Raw genomic sequence first — 22,820 nt, 5'->3', positions numbered from 1 at the left:
TGTGAGCCAAAAGATTATTAATAACATAAGATATCTAGCCTCTAAGTTACTCATGCATTAACTTGGAGTTGGGAAAAGTTACTTTTCTATGCCCTAATTTTCTCACCTTAGTTGACTTATTTTAAAAGAATTACGTCAACTAATGTCAAAGTACTTTGACTGTAGGATTGCTAGTTCATTAAATGTTACTTAATGGATCAACAGATTATTTTCTAAGGATATAAAATTAGCTGTAATATTATGGTGTCTCTTAGTATATAGAGTTCCATTTCTAGCAAAATCAGTGGACAAAATAACCTCAACGTCCTGGCAACTATAAATGCTGGGGAAAATGTTAAAGCATTAAGTTTATGCTTGCACTTCAGATGGAAGCTTCAAGACAATGTCACTATCACCCTAAGAGCGAGAAAAAAATGGAAAACTTCTTGAGCCCATGAGACAGCTGAGGTTGCAAGGAAAAATAACCTCAGAGGAAATATGAATTGTTTCAGTTCTAAATTGCATGGAAGGAAGAGGCAGGCACCCTAAAAGCAGGTAAGATGAAAACAACTAAGATTGTAATTAATTCGTAAAGGCCCCGAATGACAGTTTAGAAATTCTGGGAGTCTCAGACACAAAGGAAGTCACTTCCTAGTTTCTAGGCCTAGAACTATGTAAGAAACACATATTTAACAATTTGACTAAAATGAAAAATAAAGTTGGTACTTAAATAGTAGACTCTTGGGAGAAAACTAATTTGTTTTTGGATGAGCCTTAAAATGTTAAGATCATCTTGATCAGTTTCAGCTGCTTATAAGAGCTATGAGTACTATTTTAAAGTTTAAATAAATTTTAGCTATTCATACTCATAAATATGACAACTATAAAATCTGAAGAATTATTTAAATTTTTTAGCAAAAATTAAAACATGAAAATAAAATTAAAAAACAACACAAAGGCCATGAAAATACTTCTACCAAGTATTACCTGCATAAATAACTCATACAAATGTATAAAGAAACCATAAGACATTTATTTATAAAAATGAACAAGGTACACGGAAAGTCACATAAAAGTAAATTAGAGCAATTTTAAACTCTCTCTTATACTTACTAAATTAGCAGCAACATATCAAACCCCCACCTAAAAAGCTGTAAACTTTTAGTGAACTGATAATATTGAAATGGCTACACTAAAATGTTACATCTCTTTGGGAAAGCAATAAGGCAAACATATTAAGAATGGTAAAATTGTTCATATTATCCCACTTAATAATCCCACTCCCAAGAATTTATCCTAATAAAATAAAAAATAACTTAAGTGTTCAGTAATAAAAAATAGTTTAAATAAACTGAATATGAAGTCGTATGATTAAAATAATAATGATCAAAACTAATTACATATCCAATAAAATGAAGTAAAAAAACCCCAGCCAATTAAAAAGGGATAGGTATTTTAAGATTGTAATTATGCAAACAAAAGGGAAAATATTAATACAAAATTAAAGTTCTGAAGTCACTGCACAGGGATGGTGAGGATTATGGGGAATTTTCCCATTTGGCACAATTTTCTTCAATATTTTTAATATAAAAGAAAAAGATCATTACTATTTTAAAGTAATCTCTACTCTTCTCCATTAGTAAATCATACATGTCAATTTTTGAGATGTACAACAGAAATGCCCCTGTAAATGTTCCTCCCCTGTAAATGTTCCTCTATAGGGACCTTATTCCTCAATCGGGACCTTCACTGCAGTGCGTGAACACATTCCAACAGACGAGCAGCCATTGCCACTTTCGGTTGACAATCTGCAGGGCACTAGATAGGAATAAATAAAACTGTAAACTTTGAATTTACAACTCTGTGTGTTTGGCATTTTAGATTAATACCTTGAGATATCAAACTCTTTTCCTTATAATGACCTGTGTCATACTAAGAATTACTTTTAATATTTTCATTTAAAATATGTGGCTAATGTGATGAAAATACTCTCCTGAAGCATATACATTTTTATATTGAGTTTCTAATAGATTTGCCATAAGAAAATCATTAGTTTTCATATTGAAAATTTTCAAGTTAGAGGCTGCAAGTAGGCAGCTACCTTAAAAGAAATGCAATCCATAAAAATCAAGACACTCTTATGTTATGAAAATTTTTAACGATTCCTCCTTTTGAAACTATACTTATTGAATAAACGAAGCAGGACTTAAACATTTCTAATTTCTACAGACTGGCTGCATAATATATTGTTCTTCCATAACAAAAATATGAAACTCTCATTACATAGAAAATTTGCTATTTTGTAATGTGACTTCACTTTCAAAATTATAACAAGGGAGAGAAAATTTTCAGTAGGCTACTTGTCTTTTTTAAAAAGTATTTTTTTATTGATTTCAGAGAGGAAGGGAGAGAGAGATAGAAACATCAATGATGACAGAGAATCATTGATTGGCTGTCTCCTGCATGCCCCACACCGGGGATTGAGCCTGCAACCTGGACTCGTATCCTGGTGGGGAATTGAACCATGTCCTTCTGGTTCATAGATTGATGCTCAACCACTGAGTAACACTGGCCAGACATCAATAAGCTATTAGAATGAAAATGTTTAAGAATAACTTTTTAAATATTTAAAGCAAAAGAGATAGCTGGAAATGCACGGTGACTATCTCTAAGGCTATAAATATCATTTGAAAGCAAATTAAAAAACAATGCCCTTCAAAAGGTGTGAATAAATACTAAAGAATAAAAACATTTTTAATTTAAGATACATTCTTTAGCTTACTTTTGTTTTTAATATTTTTATTGATTTCTTACAGAGAGGAAGGGAGAGGGATAGAGAGTGAGAAACATCGATGAGAGAGAAACATCGATCAGCTGCCTCCTGCACACTCCCCACTGGGGATGTGCCTGCAACCAAGGTACATGCCCTTGACCGGAATCGAACCTGAGACCCTTGAGTCCGCAGGCTCTATCCACTGAGCCAAACCGGTCAGGGCTAGCTTACTTTTTAAAAACTGTTATTTACTAACATAGTACAGGGTGGTCAACTGTTAAAAATATCAGAAAAAAGATCTCATAGTTCCCAAAATATAAGCCACTGGGCTATCCTGTGTACTAACAGTAGAGGCCAATTTAAACATTTAGTCCTATATTGACATCCCTTAAGTGGTAGCAGCAATAATTTGGTATAATTATAAACATTTATTTTAAAAGTTTATTAATGTCCAAGACCTAAACAAACATGGCTATTACCAAATAAATGCATTATCAAAGAAATGTTCTTAATAATGGCAAACTCTCCAAAACATATAAATAGTTAAATAACAGCCTTTTCTAACATTGTGAAAGAATTTCAATACAACAGAATCACCAGAGAGCCAAAATAAAGTCAAAGTGACATTAATTTACATTAACTTTTGTGATGACAAAGAAACATGTAGCTCTTATGTCATTTTTCTTTGATTAGAAAATGTGTTCAGCTTTTTCACAGGAAAAGACTTTGAAGCAAGATCAAAATCAGAAAGCTGATTTTCCTGAATCCAATCTAACCACATAATAATATTCCAGAACATTCCATGGTATGGCAAAGAGCTGAACAACTGCAAGGCTCCTTATCCTGGATAGCAGATAACACTGTACCCTCTCGAAACTGTAAATGATGGACATTTTTCTTTCGTGCCAAAAAAAAAAGGGAAAAACTGTCCTTTGCCCGTAGCTCATCATTGTGTACACGGGATTCAAATGCCAACCAAGAAATGACGACCCACGCCAATCTTAACATGTCTTAATTTCACCGTCTTCTCCCTTCGTCTCATTCAGAGTTATATATTCACAGCTCAAACCGTGCTCCTGAGAGTCCTCGGGCTTTGGTTTTTTAAGCGCCAGCTCTGCTGGGAGGAGAGATGAGCAATGCTCCAGAGACTGCGCAATGTCATCAATGGTCCATTTGTCTTCGGGAAGGGCGTGCTCGTCCAGCGTGAAAGGCCCCTGCTTGGTCCGGGTCAGTTCCAGCACGTTGGCACAGGAAGAGAGCTCTGCAGCAACAGAAGGTGGAAGGAAACCCACAAGGACAAGTCATTCACCTATCGCAGGCTCTACTTTCAAATGAGAGGAGAACTCTATTCAAACCTCTCAAAACCACTCCAAAGGTAAAGTTGCAATAATCCAACACAAGAACCAAGAACCCTGGGATTGAGAAACGATTAAGTAGTAAAATAGTATTTAATAACTCACCTTATAAACGGCTTTAAAGTCCACAAGGAACTTACACACCCTGTTCTCATTTGACCCACGAGGCAACCCCATGAGGTAACCATTACTCTCACTTGGCAGATGAAGTAATATGACCTGTCCAGTGTCACAACTGCCAGCAAACACTGGAGCCAGAACTGCCACTTCCTGGCTCTTTGTAAGACTGTGGCTTCCAGTTTTTAAAACGCTTGACTTGTACCAATGAAAATAACTTATGGAAGGATACGTCTTTTTTTTCCCTCCTCCCTGCTTTGGGTTCAAATATTTTGTGCTTAAAAAAATGTTGGTCCTTCCATTCATTATTCCCATCATCATTTTCTGTCCCCCCGCCCCTCCTCTCTCTTCTCTCATTACAAATGTTTCGCTGCAGCTGCCGATGCTGATAATCGTGTGCCATAAACCTCGAATGCTTCCGAAACTGGAGGCAGCGAGAGCGCAGATCATAAGGCCAGTACTCAAAGATATGACAAACAGGAAATTCCCTCTTCTCATCAAAAAAGGGATATTACTCTCTAGACGATAATTCATAATACATTTATGCTTACCTTTGCCAATGTCACTGACCAAGCTTCTGATATAAAAACCTCCTCCACACTCAACATCTGGAATGTTAACAATGACATGGTAAATTGCTAACCTCCTATGAAATCCACTTTACATAGAAAAGATGCCTCTAAACAAATGTAAAAATGCACTATGCAAACAATCGGGTGATAAAATATTTATGCGCTAAACCATAAATTATTCATCCAGCAGCGTATGTGTTTGTGAGATTGAAAAGTCAGAGCGTGGAGAAAGCAAACAGCAGAAACTCATGAACACATTTTAAATTAACTGGCAAGTCATACCACCTTAATGCTTCAGCCTTGTTCATTTAATAGGTTTTAAGTAGAAATCTCATCTTTGCGATCATGAGCAGAAGATTTAAAAAAATATTTTCAGATTTCTATGCCTTGTTCATTTAATAGGTTTGAAATGGTTAGACATCTCAGCTTTGCTATCATCAGCTGTAGATTTTTAAAATAGTTTCAGATTTGTACTCTCAACAATTACAACAAATAAACAAAAATCCTTTTTTGGGATTACGTTTGGGGTAATATACTACATGGAGAGCTCAGCATTCCTAAGTGTTTTCTTGGAAATGTTCCTAAAGAAATCATAAAATAACTAAAATTACACAATGTTCTAAAACTAAATGCATATTTAAACATCTTCTTAACACGGCATAACACAAGTTTATTGGTTAAGAGTAGGGCTCTGGATTATCTTTATTTACCCACAAGACATGCTGTATTCCAGCTGCTTCTAGTCATATCGTACAAATAAAGCCATTTAAGGGAAATAATCAGAACTTACTACCTGGAGAGTTTAATTCTTTATTTTTTCTCATTAGCTCAAGGGTGGGGGCCAGAGCTGAGATAAAAAATGAGCACTAGATCAAATGTAAGTGGGTCAACATTCATGCACTATTTTTGGCTTTGGTGCAAAGACAACGCTTTTGGCCTATCACAACCTCCAGTGGACAAACTGAAGCATTTACAGCTTCAATGCCATCGGAAAAATTTGAGTTTTTCTTACATTCATAGATAATATCTCCTGTGCCAACCCAGCTGCTGCATTTTCATGGAATGGAACAAAATATCTATGACTGTGTTTTTCTCATTTGTCAAACATTTTAAAATCAGGAAACTAAAGAAAAGGAGTGACTTCTTTTTTTCAATTGTACAAAAACCATACTCTGATGGATAACACATTAAAGCAACAAAGTTCAGGAAAAAAAAGTTTTGGGAAATTAAAGGAATCCTATTTGGTATGCACCATGAAATTAAGAGTAGGCTCAATTCAAGGAAGCTTAAGAATCCCAAACTATAGCTATTGTATGTTCAGGGTTTTAGCGACTACTTTCTGCAACTAGGAGATCATAAAATTTCCAAACAAGCAAAACAAACTTTTTGGTTTTTAAATTTATTAGATAAATTCAAATTGATATCCTGAATTAAAATGTACCCTGTATCCAATAATGCATTTCTGCCTCATGCATTATTTCCATTATCTTTAACAGTTACTTGCAGGTAACAAAGAAGGTGAAAAAAATACACCATTCCTAGATGTCTTGTTCTAAAACTCAAAATGCTTTGTTTTAAGAGGACAAATTAGTATGGATTTTATACTGAAGGTAAACTATCAGATACTAGCCAAAATGGGGGAACAAGTATCCATAAGATAAATTTTAAAAATATATATTCACCTACTCTTCTCCATAGAGATCTAAGGTATGTTACTTACAACTTTATAGAAAGACTAGAGGCCTGGTGCACGAAATTCATGCACTGGGGGGTGGGGGGGGGGGGGTCCCTCAGCCCAGCCTGCACCCTCTCCAATCTGGGACCCCTCAGGGGATGTCCCGACTACTGGTTTAGCGATCGGGCCTAAACTGGCAGTCAGACATCCTTCTCACACTCCGGGACTGCTGGCTCCCAACCGCTCGCCTGCCTGCCTGCCTGATTGCCCCTAACCGCTTTTGCCTGCCAGCCTGATCACCCTCTAACCACTCCCCTGCCAGCCTGATCGACGCCTAACTGCTCCCCTGCCAGCCCGGTCGCCCCCAACTGCCCTCCCCTGCCAGCCCAGTCGCCCCCAACTGCCCTCCCCTGCCAGCCTGGTTGCCCCTAACTGCCCTTCCCTGCAGGCCTGGCCCCTCCCAACTGCCCTCCCCTGCCGGCCTGGTCGCCCCTAACTTCCCTCCCCTGCAGCCTGGTTGCCCCTAACAGCCCTCCCCTGCAGGCCTGGTCCCCCCAACTGCCCTCCCCTGCAGGCCTGGTCGCCCCTAACTGCCCTCCCCTGCAGGCCTGGTCCCCCCCAACTGCCCTCCCCTGCAGGCCTGGTCACCCATAACTGCCCTCCCCTGCTGGCCTGATGGCCCACAACTGCCCTCCCATCTTGTGGCGGCCATCTTTGACCACATGGAGGCAGCCATCTTGTGCGAGGGTATAACGGTCAATTTGCATATTGCCGCTTTATTATATACAACAGTATAATACAATATATTTAAAAAAAACATTGAGAAAGGTATTTCTGAACCTCCAGCTGTAGGTATCCTCATTAAATGTGTTATCAAAGGGTATTAACAAATCCTAACCTTCCATAAATTTGAATTTTAAAACTCTCCAATATCCTAGGGATCCATTAAAATCACACAAAAGTAGCCGAACACAAAATAAAGGTACACATACATACAAATGATTTTGAATTTCTCTGTCTTACCTAATGTGAAAAATGGTGGCTGGAATTTTTGAAGGGAGAGACTGTACACAGTAACTGGCCTGGCAGGTTTGGCTTCTACTACTTCCCCTCGCTTCATCAAAGTGGAAAGTCTCTGTCCATCTTTCTTTAATGCAGAATAGCTTACAAAGAAGAATTAAGAAAAAATGACAGAATTTAATTCCAGATTACAGCATGGAGAGGATGGCTAGCAGCCCTTTAAATTGCAAGTCCTTCTAAGAAAAATGAACTGGTTATTTCTTCTACTCTACTCCTCAAGGGTGTCAGGAATAAAGCTCCTAAATATCTTTGAGACAAACAGGACTCAGTCTGGTGCCCAATGAGCAATCTTGTCAATTCTATTCTTTAACCATCTTCCTGGGGGTGGTCTGGTCACGTCCTCATTAGACCTCATCCTGGGTAAAGGGCACAAGGCCTCTGGTCACAAGGATCTCAGCTATATTCCCTTGAAACAATTTCCATTCCAATAATATTCATTTTCACATAAAAGTTATCAAAATGTTCCTGAACAACAAATAAGCAAGTAATCTATTTAACAGATCTTAGCCGTGTGAGATAAAATTTTATTAGACTACAAAATCCCTGGAACAATCACAGAGAAGAAAGTTCTAAAACAGTTCTTGTGAATACAAATATGTTTAATTTATTTCAACAGTAAGATCCAAAACAATGTTTATTCATCGCGTGCTAAAATGTTTAAGTCTTTACCTTGGAGGCAAATTTAAAACCTGTCTCACCATACATTTTTTAAAAAAGCAAATTTTTTTAAAAAATTAAAGGGATGTCAACCATTGAAAAATAAAGCTAAACGTTTACTCAAGTTTAATAACTGAACTTACAGGGGAGGTACCTGCATTATATTCCCAGTGAATTTCTGTAAAATGCCTTCAATATCTTCTTGTGTTATTTGATCTGCCAAAAGTGAACAACAAAAAGAGTGACACTAAGACAACCACAGACGTACACGTGCTATTTGCACAGCACCAAAAGCTCTGAAAATTCATTGCAATTTTTTCAGACAAAAGCATATACTATAGTGTATGTTTTATTAGCAAATTCTACCTTGTTAAAATGAATAAATTACACATTCATGAGGTAAAAGGGGAAGAAAGCCTTATACTGTCTAATATTAAAACCAAATTTCCTTTGCTTCCATTTATTTTCTCCAAAAAAAAATGATTCAATCATATAAATGTATTTAGTTGGTTCTTACTATGGCCTTTAGAGGAACTTAGGAAATGTTGCATTAGCTACAGAAATGGCCCCGCAGTGACCAAAAACGAGGTGGTCAGAAAGTAGGAAAAAAACCCGTAAGTTATCTTCTACGTTTCTCCAGGCATCAAATATTATAAGCAACTGAATGCAGGATTGAAGATGATCAAGTATGAAACATTTAAAAACTGTACTGAATAGATTTCAGTACAGTTCTATGGCCTGATACCCATTTTATACCCTCACACTGAATTCTGTCCCCCAGCAAAGCTGTATTTATCAGTCTCCTTTTCCCCCTTCATTGCTCTTCAACCTCTGTTCTTTTTATTTTTTCTTTATTGATTAAGGTATTACATATGTGTCCTTATCCCCCCATTGCTCCCCCACCCCCCACTCATGCCCTCACCTCCCTGGTGTCTGTGTCCATTGGTTAGGCTTATATGCATGCATACAAGTCCTTTGGTTGATCTCTCCCCTTCCCCCCACCTTCCCCGAGTGAACACTCTCAATCAGGAGTCTCACTTTTGCCTCAAAAATAAGCCAGGGCAAAAAGAAAATGTACATACCAAAGACTTTTAGCATGATTACTAAGCATTTTTTAAACAACGATTTTAGAAAATCTGAATGAAGACATAAAAAAAGCTTTCAATATACCAAAGAACTTACAGGCATATATGCATAACCCATGGACACAGACAATAGTGTGGTGAAGGCCTGGGGAGGAGGGTTCCAGGATGGAGAGGGTCAATGTGGGGAGGGGAGGACAGGACATCTGTAATACTTTCAACAATAAAGATAAATTTAAAAATAAATATCTCTAAATTTAAAAAATAAATATATCACTTAGTCATATTTTCAGCTTGTTTGATACTTCCAAATAAAATGATGCACTATTAACGGACATTTCTACAACTGAAAATTATTACTGAAATTCAATATTTGGGATTTTCATTCTTACATATTTCACAGTCAATAACACACTAAATTATAGAAGTATTCTATAACTTAGGTCATAGATAATGGAAAGAAATTACAATGCTTTGTTTTCACTTTGTAGGAAATCTAAATTTTTTTTTCTGGTATATACTTGTTATATTTTATTTTATTTAAACAATATTAACAAAAAATAATTAATCCACTTTGAATTACTATTCTAACACCAGAATAAAAATGAAAGGAAAGCAAGATTCAATACCAACACAGCAAGACAGTCTTAACCTCACTGTGACCTTGATCCTTCCAAGTTCAAAAGGAACAAAGGACCAGAATCTACTATAGACTCAAACAGAGACAAGCTACAGAACTGAAAAGAATTTCTCCAACACCTAGCTGCTCCAAAAAGGCAGACCTCAGAAGGCTATTCTGTTCATCCTGTTTTTCAAACAGACGTAGCTCATGATACGAATGAGGATTTTTCCATTAAAATTTTACTCTACTGCAACATTAAAACCTAATTACTGGTGGCATCTTAGTTTTGCAAAACTTCCAACTCTAGACACCATGCTGGCAATAGCAGAAAGAAATGCCATTGTTGATAACATTGCAATAGTTCATAACTTAGCAACACATTTTAAAAAATAAGACCAAACAGCTTTTACTGCTAGGCTGGTCTCTTTACTGACATTCCTGCTAACGTGTCCTCCTTTGTCCTGTTTGGATGGCTCTTTTCCTGGCATCCCCCACACACGATGACAAGATGTGCTCCTGCCCATTCTACTTCTGCCGCGTGCCGTTCTCTGACTTAACATCCCAGGCATTTATGGGTTGTGTTGTTTATTCTGCAATTACTCATACCACAATTTTAAACTGTACACACACACACACACACACACACACACACACACCCCACAGGTATTATCTCGATAATGAAATTCTAAGCTCCTTAAAGGCAAAAACAGCTTTTCTTCTCATCTAATGTACAAAACTGCAATTGCACTCAAGATAGTCTTGCTGCATTTAATTTGCTGTGGAATAATAGATTCAAGGTCTAAAGGGAATTAAAAGTGACCTAGGCCAATCATTCATCTAATGTTTGAATCACCAGACAGAAAGCCTATGCAAAGTTATTTTACAATAAAAGTGAATATAATATTTTAGCATAAAAGTGAGTATAATAAATATTATAAATAAAAATTATATTCCCTACTAAACGAGTATGTAGTAAGTATGCTGGTATATCTACAACAGAGCACTGTCACCAAACAGAAATCAGACCTTGGGAAGCAGCAGCAGCTGGAATCCAAATAATAATAATTGTCCCTATGACATAAAAATAAAGACTCTACCTCCATAGGATTTAAGAAGGAATGGAGAATAAAACCTCCAAAGCAAGGATAGCCAATAAGGAGCCCAGAGAAGTCCATTTGGCAGAAGAGATGGGTCTGATACAAATGCCACAGGGTGTGGGCAATCATTCTTTGTCTAGCAAATTAATAATCATCAATGTGACAGTATTAATTTGAAATTAATTTTTAAAGCTTCATTCGCATAAAATTAATTTATGCAAGATCACGTTACACGTTGTTATTTGCTTAAAATGTAGTGCCTCTTTCCGTGAACTTACAGGATGATGGTGCTTAATTGAACTAGAAAGTAAAAAATGACATGATAGAGTTCAAAACAATACTCGGCCACAATAGAGCGCTGCCACCATAAGCAGCTGTTAAACTGAAAGAAACTATAATAAACAGCTGCTTTGCAACATCAGACCGCAGGCAGCAAGCACTGCCCTCCCTGAGAGGAGGGAAGGAAGCAAGGCCAGGCCCACCATCACTTGCTCCAGCTTGGAGGAGCTTTCTGAACGGTGGTGCGGGGAGGGAAATCCCAAACAAAGCACTGGGATCTCGCCACCAGAAATCAGACCTTGGGAAGCAGCAGCAGCTGGAGTTGGAGAGAACTGCACAGATGTCTATAGGGCTCCAGCTGAGACTTGGCTAAATTCCAAGCTGCACATATATACAGCACGAGCTGCCACAAAATTAACCAAAGAACTGGTACCAAAGCTCCCACAAGGCTGAAAGACGTTTGAATTCCAACCATCCGGAATGAAAAAACTCGGATGAACAGCCAAGGCACTCAATCGAGACCCTAGAAAAGCCTGTCTCAGGAGTAAGGCTAATCTAGACCTGAAAAACGGTCTACTTTACACCCACCCTAATAAGAAATCTACACAAAAGCAACCAGAATTAATAAGCGAGTTTAGCAAGGTTGAAGGATAAAAGACCATTATACAAAAATCAACTCCATTTCCATATTCTAGCAATGAACTATCAGAAATTTAAAATTTTAAAAATCCAATTATAACAGCATCAAAATAATGCTATTAAGAAGTAAAACATCTGTATGCTGAAAACTAAAAAAATATGGCTCTATTTTTGCAACTTTTCTTTAAGTTTGATATTATTTCCAAATTAAAAAATCATAAAAAATATAAACAACTTTATACCCATAAATAGGAAAATTTAGATAAAATGAATGAGGAAGAGGCTGTCTCAGTACTGGGGTAATAGGAAATATATAGTGAGGACACTCAACACAAAAGTACAGAGAAGCCAGGTGCTGGATTGCCTTTAGGTAAATTAAGGAGTGATAACATTAAACACAGGCAAAAATCACACCCCAGAAAGCCTACATATAACTCACAATTGGTGACATAATAACGTAGGTGAACTGACTGTACAAAACTGCTGCATTATAAATAGCATGAGAACTGGGACAGTTGCTAGGAAACCATTTCATTTATCTATCCTTTCTTAAAGTAGTAAAAAAAAAAAAAAAGGAATAGTAGAAAAATTAAGCTGGGCTCAGTGAGTTATGCTTTATTTCCAGAGAAATAGCTTCCCCTTTGTCGTATCTTTTTATGTACTCCAAAAGCAGAGAGACATGACTAGTTTTAAAGCACTAAACATGGTGCATTTATCTCAACAGCTAAGAAGTAACTGTAAAATAAACCAATAAAACAAACAATTGCAAGACACAGGTAGCATCTAACAGGAGAGCCTCTCTGCTTTGTTTCTCATTTACTAGGAAAAATGTCCTAAATCCTGGCAACAAGTGTTTTTCAGAAAGGAAATTATTTGCAAGAATTCTGAACATTATAAAAATTGACTATAGAAAAAGAATTATAATAAATCTTTATTAACAAACTCATACCAAATAAACAATGTAATATACCATTTCCCATCATTTTTTAAAAAATGTACTGGAAACTAAAATCACTGGCAGTATCAAGTTAGAGAATTCTGAATTCACAAAAAACTTTTCTAGATGTTAAAAAAGAGTACTTTAGATGAACGCCATACCGTAAGGTTTTTCTTCTGTTACTTTTCCTGTAGAATCCAGTGTGTCGGTAGCTTTCCCCAGCTCTCCAATGGCAATATACCTCTAGAGTAAGAGACACAGGGAGAAACACAGGCCACAACAGTAAAGAAAACTGTCATGCATGTCCCGAAAGTCATACAGAATTTTACTAATACGACCAGCTTGATACAAATAAAGGCAAAAAAATAATAGACTGCAAGTGTTTTGTTAGTTTCTGATACGTGGGAAGTACGTGTGTAAGTTGGAGAACATCAGCAAACTTCCCACACCAGCCAACATGACAAAGAAAAACCTGATTTTATCAATAACTGTGGCTTATAAATGGCCTATTTTTTTTAATTTAAATTCTTGATTATTTAAAGTATTACATATGTCACCCTTTTTCCCCCATTGACCTCTCCCTGGCGACTAAATGGTCTATTATTGCACACAGATTTCTAAAACTAGTTTTGGTTGGGAAGGAAAATTTTCATATATACTAATGAGAATGGTATAATACACCCGTACATGGTCATCACAAGAGTCAACAATTTTACCAAAAGTCACTTCTAAGAAATGGTCATTATTCACAAGGAAAGAATTAGATCATTCTTAGTTAACTGAGGACTGTTTTACTACTCATTTCAGGGCACATTGGACTACAGTCTTTATATGTCTCTCATTTGGTCAAATCCAAATGTTAATTGGAGCATCACATAGAATAGTGAGAAAAATGCAAGGTAGGTAATTCCCATTGAGCAAAATCTGTAGCTATGTGAGCAATTTTTTTTTAAAATCCTCATCCTAGGACATGCTTATTGACTTGAGAGGGGAAGGGAGGAGGGGGGAGGGAGGATGGGAAGAAGAAGAGGGAGGGAGAGAGAGGGAGAGAGGGGGAGGGAGGGCGGGAGAGAGAGAGAGAGAGAGAGAGAGAGAGAGAAGCATCAATGTGAGAGGGAAACATCAATCGGTTGCCTCCCAGCAACCTTTCAGTGTACAGGCCGATGTTCCAACCGAGCAACACCGGCCAGGGCTATGTGAGCAATTTTTAAAAGAGGAAGCTCAAATATAGTTTATTAACAAGCTTATTATGCTAATAAATGGACCAGACACAAATGAAAAAAAATATTAAACTTCAAATCCTCATAAGCAAGCAGACAGTTTATATCAGCCTCGTGCCCCTCTATGAAATAATCTTCTATTATACAATTCAGATTTATTTTTACAAATACAACACGGAAGGAATGTTCTAATGCATTTGAACTGACTTTTAAATTTTTTATTAATTTTGACAAAAATGATTTTCTTGTAACTAAACCTTCAGTCTCATCAGCTGAAATGCCCCACTTCTGCTTCTCTATTTTGGAACAATCAACCTTGATGAAGCATAAAACAGGGAGAAGTACAGTAGGGTGGAGTGGGAAGAGCACAGACTCAAAAGTTCGAATCTTCACTCCACCACAATTCATAATGTATGCTAAAGTAGTCTTTCCTATTACAGCCTCGTTCCCATGATCTCAAAATAGGGATAACAACAGAACCTCCTGAAAAGAAGCAGAGTTTAGAACAACAGTACCTGGCCCTGGTAAGCAATAATAAAAAAAAAAAAATACTATTATTGTTATTATATTTTAAAAAAAAAGAAAAGGTAAAATGATTCACAATAACAGTGGTTAGAGTGACTCATCTGGTTACAGTGAGTTCCCATAAGAAACAGTAAAGCAACACAATGCTTTCTGATTTTTGTCTTAATAATCTGTCTAGTTGAATAAGAAAAACACAATGCAATCAGGAAGTATATTTCATATTTGTGCTATTCTCTTATGCAGCGGTTCTCAACCTGTGGTCGCGACCCCTTTGGCGGTCGAACGACCCTTTCACAGGGGTCGCCCAAGACCATCCTGCATATCAGATATTTACATTACAATTCATAACAGAAGCAACATTACAGTTATGAAGTGGCAACGAAAATAATTTTATGGTTGGGTCACAACATGAGGAACTGTATTTAAAGGGCCAGAAGGTTGAGAACCACTGACTTAGAAAAACCCACCCAGACAGTTACGCCTTCAGCTGAAACAAAGCCTCACCACCAAGAAGTTATGGGGCAGGAGAAAAACTATCTGGGAATGTGTATACACAATCCCGCCATTCTGTGCTATGGGGTCTAAAGTATTTTTCACTGGCCTTCTACACAGAGACAGGGTTTTAGAGTTGTTTATGCTCCATGATGTATATCTGGAAACTGTGAATTCTATGAATGAATTCATTACAGCATAATTCCACTACAATAAAACAAATGGGGGACCTGTAGAATTTTTAAAGTTTCCATTGAACCGTGTGCTCTTTGGAATTCATGGTTCCTTGTGGATACTAATATCACTCACTCTATTCTCTACTTCACTCATCCTCCAGCTCCCTGAACCCCACTAGACAACTTTAAAAGCAAGTCGGCTTCTGAACTCATCAGAAGAAAGGAATATGTTTGTGTTACAGAGAGTGTACATAATTATTTCCATCTCAACGAGGCACTGCTTTTTCTGAAGTTTGATTTTGAAAGCCTGTGATTCAAAGTTTCACAAACAAAGGGATATTATTTAGAATGAGGAAGAACACTTAAAAAAACACTACCAAACCAAAAACATGTGGCTTTGAATGCCTTCATTAAAAAAGGAGTGCTTTTGTACAGTTCCTAAGTGTAAGCCCTTCAAAACTTTCAGTACAGTGCTAATGAAATGCATGCATATTAACCAGAGGGTAAAGAAAAGGTACAAACTGGACCAAGTTGATTAAGTGGTGAGGCATGCTTAGGTCTTAGAGAGCCGGCTGCGCTTCACAGGAGCATTATTCAAGTCCCGTTCAGGGTTGACACTGGCTGGTTACCCTAAACATGCTACTGTATACTTGGGGTACATTACTGTCCTTGAGCACATCCAGGGTGGAAAAGTGTGCATACCCCAACAATCACACTTGTTCAGCTGTTGGAGGAGATAAAAGCTGCCTCCTGAGGAAATGCTGGCTTTGCCTACAGGCACTACCATGGTGTGCTGCCACATAGATATGGGAGCAGCCTTATATCCAGTTAAAGTTGTTTAATAAAAATTTTATACATGTATGTGTATATAAGGTCATGATGTCAAATGAATTTCTTACTCTGGGTCTTGGTCAAGGGGAGAAAAAAAAAGGAGATATATATAATACTCTTTGTAATACTTTAAGCAATAAAACAAAATTAAAAAAAAAAAAGTTTTGAAAGCCCCTGAATATGAGGATCTCTAAAATTCCTCCCGAAATCTATTTTTTAAAATGCATGAACAGTTTTTAACTGCTTTTGAGAAAAATATAATCTTCAACAAAGTTAAAAATTCGAATGATTTAATATTTCAGCACATACACAATCTAAAACTCAAAGTATACAAAATACAAACAGCTAATGAGACAATAATCCTACTTTTGAAATGCGACGCACCCAAGAACTAGGTTCCTGTGAGGAGAGGCACCTGGGATTTTCCATTTAAATTACTGAGGATTAGTGACTTCACTGTGTGACATTCAGCTTTCCTAGTTCAATACCAAAATGGTTTGTGACAAATAAAGTTAAACCAGAGCCAACAATGTATTTACATTTCCAGTCATCATATTTCTGGAAATATGCCTGGAATTTACATGTAAAACCTTTCCATAACATATAATGTGTTTTGCATACCTGTGGTTGAGGGTGGATAATAAATATTCCAATGAACTCAAAATATTTTATCTGGGGAAAACCCAAACAAATTCCTTAATGTAAATATATCTGTTTTTGTTATTATAAAAGTCACTTGTTTATGGTAAAGATTTTGGAAAATACCAAATCATATCAAAAAAGAAAATAAAAATCATCCATTATTCTATATCAAAATTACTAGTGCTTATACTTTAGAGTTAATATTAATAAACAAATATTAAGCAACTGGCAAAACACACACACACACATTTATCAGAAACAGATTCTAAGCTCTGTGTGTCACTTAAGCACAGTGTACATATTTACTGTAAAACAGTCGAACTCCTGCATTCTAAAACAATGTTTGTATTCTATGTCTTTTCCACACCAACATTCTCAAGATTGCAGAGCGAGCAACACTGAATTCTTCCGTTTATCTAAGGCGTTAAGATCCATTTCAACGGAAAGAGACAGGTTTTATGACAGTTGGTAACTAAAATGTAATGTCAAAGGCATTACACTCTCCAGGGCTTTTTATTTTAAGAAAAGCTAACTTTGACCATTGCCACTCAAAGTGTGGTCCAAGATCCAATGTCCACGACAAGATTAATTTCAGAAAATGAAGGCGTTTAGAAATTTATTCAGCAATGTGACAATGCTGTAACATTTTCATTATATCTTACAAAAGTCATCAATCGGTCTACAATGAACTAAAAAACAATTTTAAACAGTCTTTTACCACCTTTAAAAAAAACAAATTAGACAAAACAATTTAGACAAAAATCACTTTACCAACTATTTATATCCCACTCAGAGAAAGGGTTTTAAAACAAAAAGCTTAGTCCAGCAACTTGCTGAAATTCTTCTCCATCTAAGGGCCTATTAACTGTCTTCCCATAGGCATTTTCACTGGTCCCTAGCCCCGACTATTATACCCTAGTAACTAATCGAATACAGAGGTTATTATCTCTTAGAACTGGAAGAGGCCCTAGAGAGGATCAAGTCATTTTTCCTGAGGAAAACCTGAGAGGCCCAGAAGGGTTAACCACTTTGACATCTCGTTTCACTCTCCTTCACCCGCTGTTTCCTCCTGAGGGTTCCTCACTGAAGGCCTGACGCAGTCCACGGGTCTCAGGCCTCCCCCAATACTGCACAGTCCCTCCTTTCAAGAGCCTCAAAAAAGTCAAGGCTACTCTCACAGGTGAATGATGAAACTTAGCAACTTAAAGAAGCCAAATTCTTCTCTTCAGCAAACATTTGCAACCACTGAACAAAGCATGTGTTTGTTGAAAAGTGCACCTTTTACAAAATGGTATTGTTTCTATAAAAATTCCAAGGTTTATTAAATCTGCCAATGGAATTTATGATCTATAAGTTCCCTTGCATCTAAGAAATACAATTACATAAAAAAATAGATATGATTTTTTTAAAATATGGGCACAGCAGAGTTTTTGCTCTTATGAATCAAATTTGTTTTTCAATCTTGGATTTCCAATTTGTAGTCTCTATATTTTTAATTCTCGGGTATGATTGTAGACACTGTGATGAATACTCAGGATCGCCACCCACTCATGCAATTTGTGTAGTTTATTTTTTACTCGATAAAATCCAACACATGGTCATTGAGGAAAATATTCAAGGTAAAAAGAAAAACAAAACTATTTTAGTATTCTTACCTTCGACCCTGACAACATACTGGTCAACATTTTTGTTCCCCTTCCAATTCCAATCACTACAAATCAAAGGAAGAAATATTAGGACACTCTATTATGAAAAGTCGGTTTTTAAAATACCTACATATCCTGGTCATAACTTCCTGGCATATTTAACGTAAAGTCGGGAAGAGCACATATTTAGCATAAATTGAGGACTTCCAATACTCCAACCCAGGGGTCCTCAAACTACGGCCCGCGGGCCACATGCAAATACAAATATTGTATTTGTTCCCGTTTTGTTTTTTTACTTCAAAATAAGATATGTGCAGTGTGCATAGGAATTTGTTCATAGTTTTTTTTTAAACTATAGTCCGGCCCTCCAACGGTCTGAGGGACAGTGAACTGGCCCCCTGTTTAAAAAGTTTGAGGACCCCTGCTCCAACCCATTGAACTTGTCATGCAGCTAAGAAATTCTGAAGAGGGAATGTTGGGGGGCAGGGGTGTTGGGAGAGAGAGAGGTTTTTTCTTTCTCAAAGTGTAAAATATGGTAGGAACCTCAACCAGGTCATTTACATAATAACAAGTCTTAGAAAAATCTTAAAGGATTCACTGGAATTTTATACGGGCATCAGTGAAAAATACATGGTACAATTAGCCATGGTACGATAGTCTTTTGACTGAGTTCATTATTAAACAAAGCAAAAGCTATCATCATAGCTAATGAACCATTTAAAGATGATTACTGCCCAGCTTTATACAATCAAGAAAACAGAATCGTTAACAAATCAACCCAGCGCAAAGAAGAACACGTGGTAAATGAGAGTCTGGAGAATGTATGCTCACATAGACCATATATAAAGCACAACAATGGCCCACCTGACTCTTCACTGGCAAACATGACTTAACCACATGATAACACATTTCACTAGTCGAGCATCACAGGATATAATCATTTCTTCACCGAACAGTGAGTAAATGTTCATAAAAATTGAAATATTTCTCATCAATGGATACAATTTTGTAATAGAACACAATATAACCACCACAATTCAGAATAACAAGAAGTAACAAGGAGAAATTATCGGCAAGCTGAGTTATCATGAATATTTATAGCATACCACTCGTTGAGTTTACCATTTATCAAATTCCACTTTAAATGTTTTCCATTCATTAGCTCATTTAATCCTTATAACAACCCTAAAAGGTAATGCAATTGTCCCTGTTTTATAGATAAGGAAGTTGAAATTTAGACTAAGAACTTTGCCCGGCATCTCACAACTAGAATGAGATGGAGTTAAAATTCAAACCAGACTGGCTAAGAGCAGAGCTGTTCCTTTTCATCCTCCCTCCCACCTTCCTCATCCAGGCTTTCTTCCCACTGCCTGCCACCAGCCTAAATCTGCCTAAACCCGTGGTCGGCAAACTCATTAGTCAATAGAGCCAAATATCAACAGTACAACGATTGAAATTTCTTTTGAGAGCCAAATTTTTTAAACCTAAACTATATAGGTAGGTACATTGTTATTAACTTAATTAGGGAGTACTCCTAAGCTGGCCTTTGCTAAAAACGTCCTCAATCTGAGGGGTCGACCTCAGCGAACGTACCCCCACTTCTTCTAATGCCACTTCTTCAAAATAGACTCGCCCAGGCCGAAAACCGACTTCTGTGCATGGGCCACGAAGTTTCAATCACACTGTACGGGTGCACCCACACGTGGTATTTTGTGGAAGAGCCACACTCCAGGGGCCAAAGAGCCGCATGTGGCTCGCGAGCCGCGGTTTGCCGACCACTGGCCTAAACCACTGCAAACCTGACTCCTACATCTTACCCATTCCTCTACCTATTCCTGCCATTTCTGAAAACCTATATTGTACACTACAAAGCCTCCCCCTACCCCAACAATCCTCAATAGGGTCCCAAAGCCTACAGTACCAACTCGTAAGCCAAGTATTCAAAGTCCACTTGGGAACCCAGCTCAAATCCCAACTCCTTCATAAAGTCTATCTCAACCCCCTTTAAGCATCCATGATAAGAGTAATATTAGTTTCAGGACTAAGATAACAACTGTCTGCCTCCGATATGCTCTGAGGAACATAGCACTCTTCAGATGGTAGCTGCTACTGCTGAGGCAAAAACTTTGTATAATAATAATAACAAAGACTCAATGCAATTTGTTCCAGTCAAGAATCTCCAAACTGTATTTCTTAAGCAGCTACGATGCGCACAGTCCCAAGAAGAAGACTTCAAATGGAATAGCACATTTTCGGACTTTGAAAAAGCTTATAATCTTATTGGGAAAATAAAACGCAGACAAGGGAATTCACAAGTGACCCCCAAAAAAGTTGCCTGAATTAATGAGTGAATGACACTAAATAACAATATCACAGAATATGATTAAACTAGGGGCCCGTTGCACGAAGAGATTCATGCAATAGGCCTTCCCTTCCCCTGGCTGCCGGCACCGGTTTTCCTCCGGCACCCGGGACCCAGGCCTTCACTCCAGACGGAGCCTTCAGTCTTCGCGGCTCCAGACGGAGCCTTGGGTCTTTGCGGCTCTGGACGGAGCCTTCAGTCTTTGCTCCGCTGCTTCACCCCTACATATGCAAATTAACCATCATCTTTGTTGGGTTAATTTGCATACTCTCCTGATTGGCTGGTGAGTGTAGTGGAGGGACAGTTAATTTACATGTTTGTCTATTATTAGTTAAGATGTCAAAATGAACACAGAGAGAACCACTGCTGTAGGAGGTAAAGGAAGTTGCACTGTAAATGGCTGACAGGGCCAGAGAACACTTCATTCAAGCATTTCAAACAGGGAGGTACAGGATTTGAACACAGAGAAGAGAGGAGCATATTCTAAAAATGCAAGGACGGGCACAGTGGGTTTATCAGTCAGAGTGCAGGGGGTCTTGGGAGCAGGCTGCATGTTAGGCTTTGACCTGGCTGAAATGCTGAACTGATTTCTCCGCTAGGTCAGTCATCCAGAATAATGACATCTGAAACAAGAAGGCATCTTAGAGTTACCCAGCTTAACCCTCTCATTTTGTACCCAAGTAAACCAAGGCCCGTAGAAGTCCGGTGACCGGTGAAAGTAGAATTTTAGGAAGATTAATCCAGAAGTGATACGTAGAAAAATTACCTGGAGTTGAAACCTCAACCAACCATGCAGCTTTCATTCAAGGGACAGTTTACTGGACAAAAATTGTACTCAACTTTCCCCCATTCAATCGATCAAAAAAATCATATTCTGATTTCTGTGGTGTCTGTTGTGTAGGTACAGAAATAAAAAGACCTGTTCTCAGCCCAGGGAGTTAACAGAAACAAAGACCAGAATGAAGTTTTACGTCAGCAGCACAGAGAAGCAAGTGGGCAGGTTTCCCACGTGGGAGACAGCATTTCAGCTGAATCTGGGAAGGCCAGTCGATCTGAAATATGCCAAAAGGGACTGAAAATGGCATGGCTTTGTCTTATCTCTATCTTATCTGTTCTCAGTCAATATGTATTTCTTACTAAGTGACAGTTATATTAAACTTCCATTCACATTTCTTACCCAGAACTCCTCGGGCTGCACTGTCGAGAGTCCCTCCGTGCCCGATTTTCAAGGTCTGCCTTTTCCTCTTGGTTAATTCTGCAGAAGGCATTCCAGCTTCTAGGAGAGTAAATGGGAAGACCAGAGCAGATGAAGCCGCGTCTTCACAAACATGGGAGGGTGACGGTAGAAGGAGTATTTAAAACAAATAAAAAGTGTTTTATAAACTTAACATATTTAGATTATGACAACATTACTAGCAAAAAAAAAAAAAAAAACGGATTTAAAAATGTATAGATACTCCCTAAATTACAGAAATTATGGTATTCCCAAATCAGTGATCTAGAAACTGGGATTCATTTTCTCATCAGGAAAAAATTAATATTTTTTAAAAGTGGGTAGTCCTGGAAGGTTGGGCGTTGTGCCATGTACCAAAAGGAGGCCAGTTCCCCAGGGTTCAATCCCAGGTGGGGGGCATACAGGAGGCAGCCGACCAATGTTTCTCTCTCTCTCTCTCTCCTTCTTCCCTCCTCTCTCTAAAAACAAATCAATAAAAATATTTTCTTTAAAAAGAAGATTCCCAAAGAAAAATAAATAAAAAGAGCAACAACAACAAAAAAGAGGATGCCCACCTGGTCTATCTCATATTCTCTTGCAAAGATACATTGAAATAATGTTATCTGAAAGTGCTTGGAAATGGCAAAGCACTTTACCTGTAGGTAGTTGTTATTATCATGGCATATAAGAATATATTGAAAGAATACTGGCTCCTGGACTTGAAGTAAGGAAGGAGAGGAGCAGGAACAGCTGTATTGATCCACACCACCTAAACCAGCCAAACCTTCCTTATCACCACTGACACCAAGAAGATAGAAGACACAGCAAAAGAAAATGAAAAGATGGCGG

General features: G+C 37.7%; 1 protein-coding gene across 2 annotated transcripts in view; it reads right to left on the bottom strand.

Annotated features, from left to right (window-relative positions):
• Positions 1–2,874: 2,874 nt before the first annotated feature.
• TRUB1 (TruB pseudouridine synthase family member 1) overlaps positions 2,875–22,820 on the bottom strand; it is a 22,530-nt gene continuing 2,584 nt past the window's right edge. Inside the window, exons 2-8 of one of the 2 annotated variants that reach the window (XM_006088152.3) lie at positions 21,936–22,034; positions 18,406–18,461; positions 13,026–13,107; positions 8,352–8,424; positions 7,495–7,634; positions 4,776–4,832; positions 2,876–4,013 (exon numbers count right to left, since the gene is read on the bottom strand). In XM_006088152.3, the coding sequence (XP_006088214.1) occupies positions 3,754–4,013; positions 4,776–4,832; positions 7,495–7,634; positions 8,352–8,424; positions 13,026–13,107; positions 18,406–18,461; positions 21,936–22,034 (767 nt within the window). In that variant the 3' untranslated portion in view covers positions 2,876–3,753. Of the gene's footprint in view, positions 4,014–4,775; positions 4,833–7,494; positions 7,635–8,351; positions 8,425–13,025; positions 13,108–18,405; positions 18,462–21,935; positions 22,035–22,820 lie in introns of both variants that reach the window. The other variant, XM_023753396.1, reaches the window with a different exon arrangement.

The sequence above is a fragment of the Myotis lucifugus genome, unplaced genomic scaffold (assembly GCF_000147115.1).
Source record: "Myotis lucifugus unplaced genomic scaffold, Myoluc2.0 scaffold_44, whole genome shotgun sequence".
In the NCBI taxonomy this organism is placed as follows: domain Eukaryota; kingdom Metazoa; phylum Chordata; class Mammalia; order Chiroptera; family Vespertilionidae; genus Myotis; species Myotis lucifugus.
The sequence above is the reverse complement of the archived record's forward strand: the minus strand, read 5'-3'. Positions and strand labels throughout refer to the sequence as shown.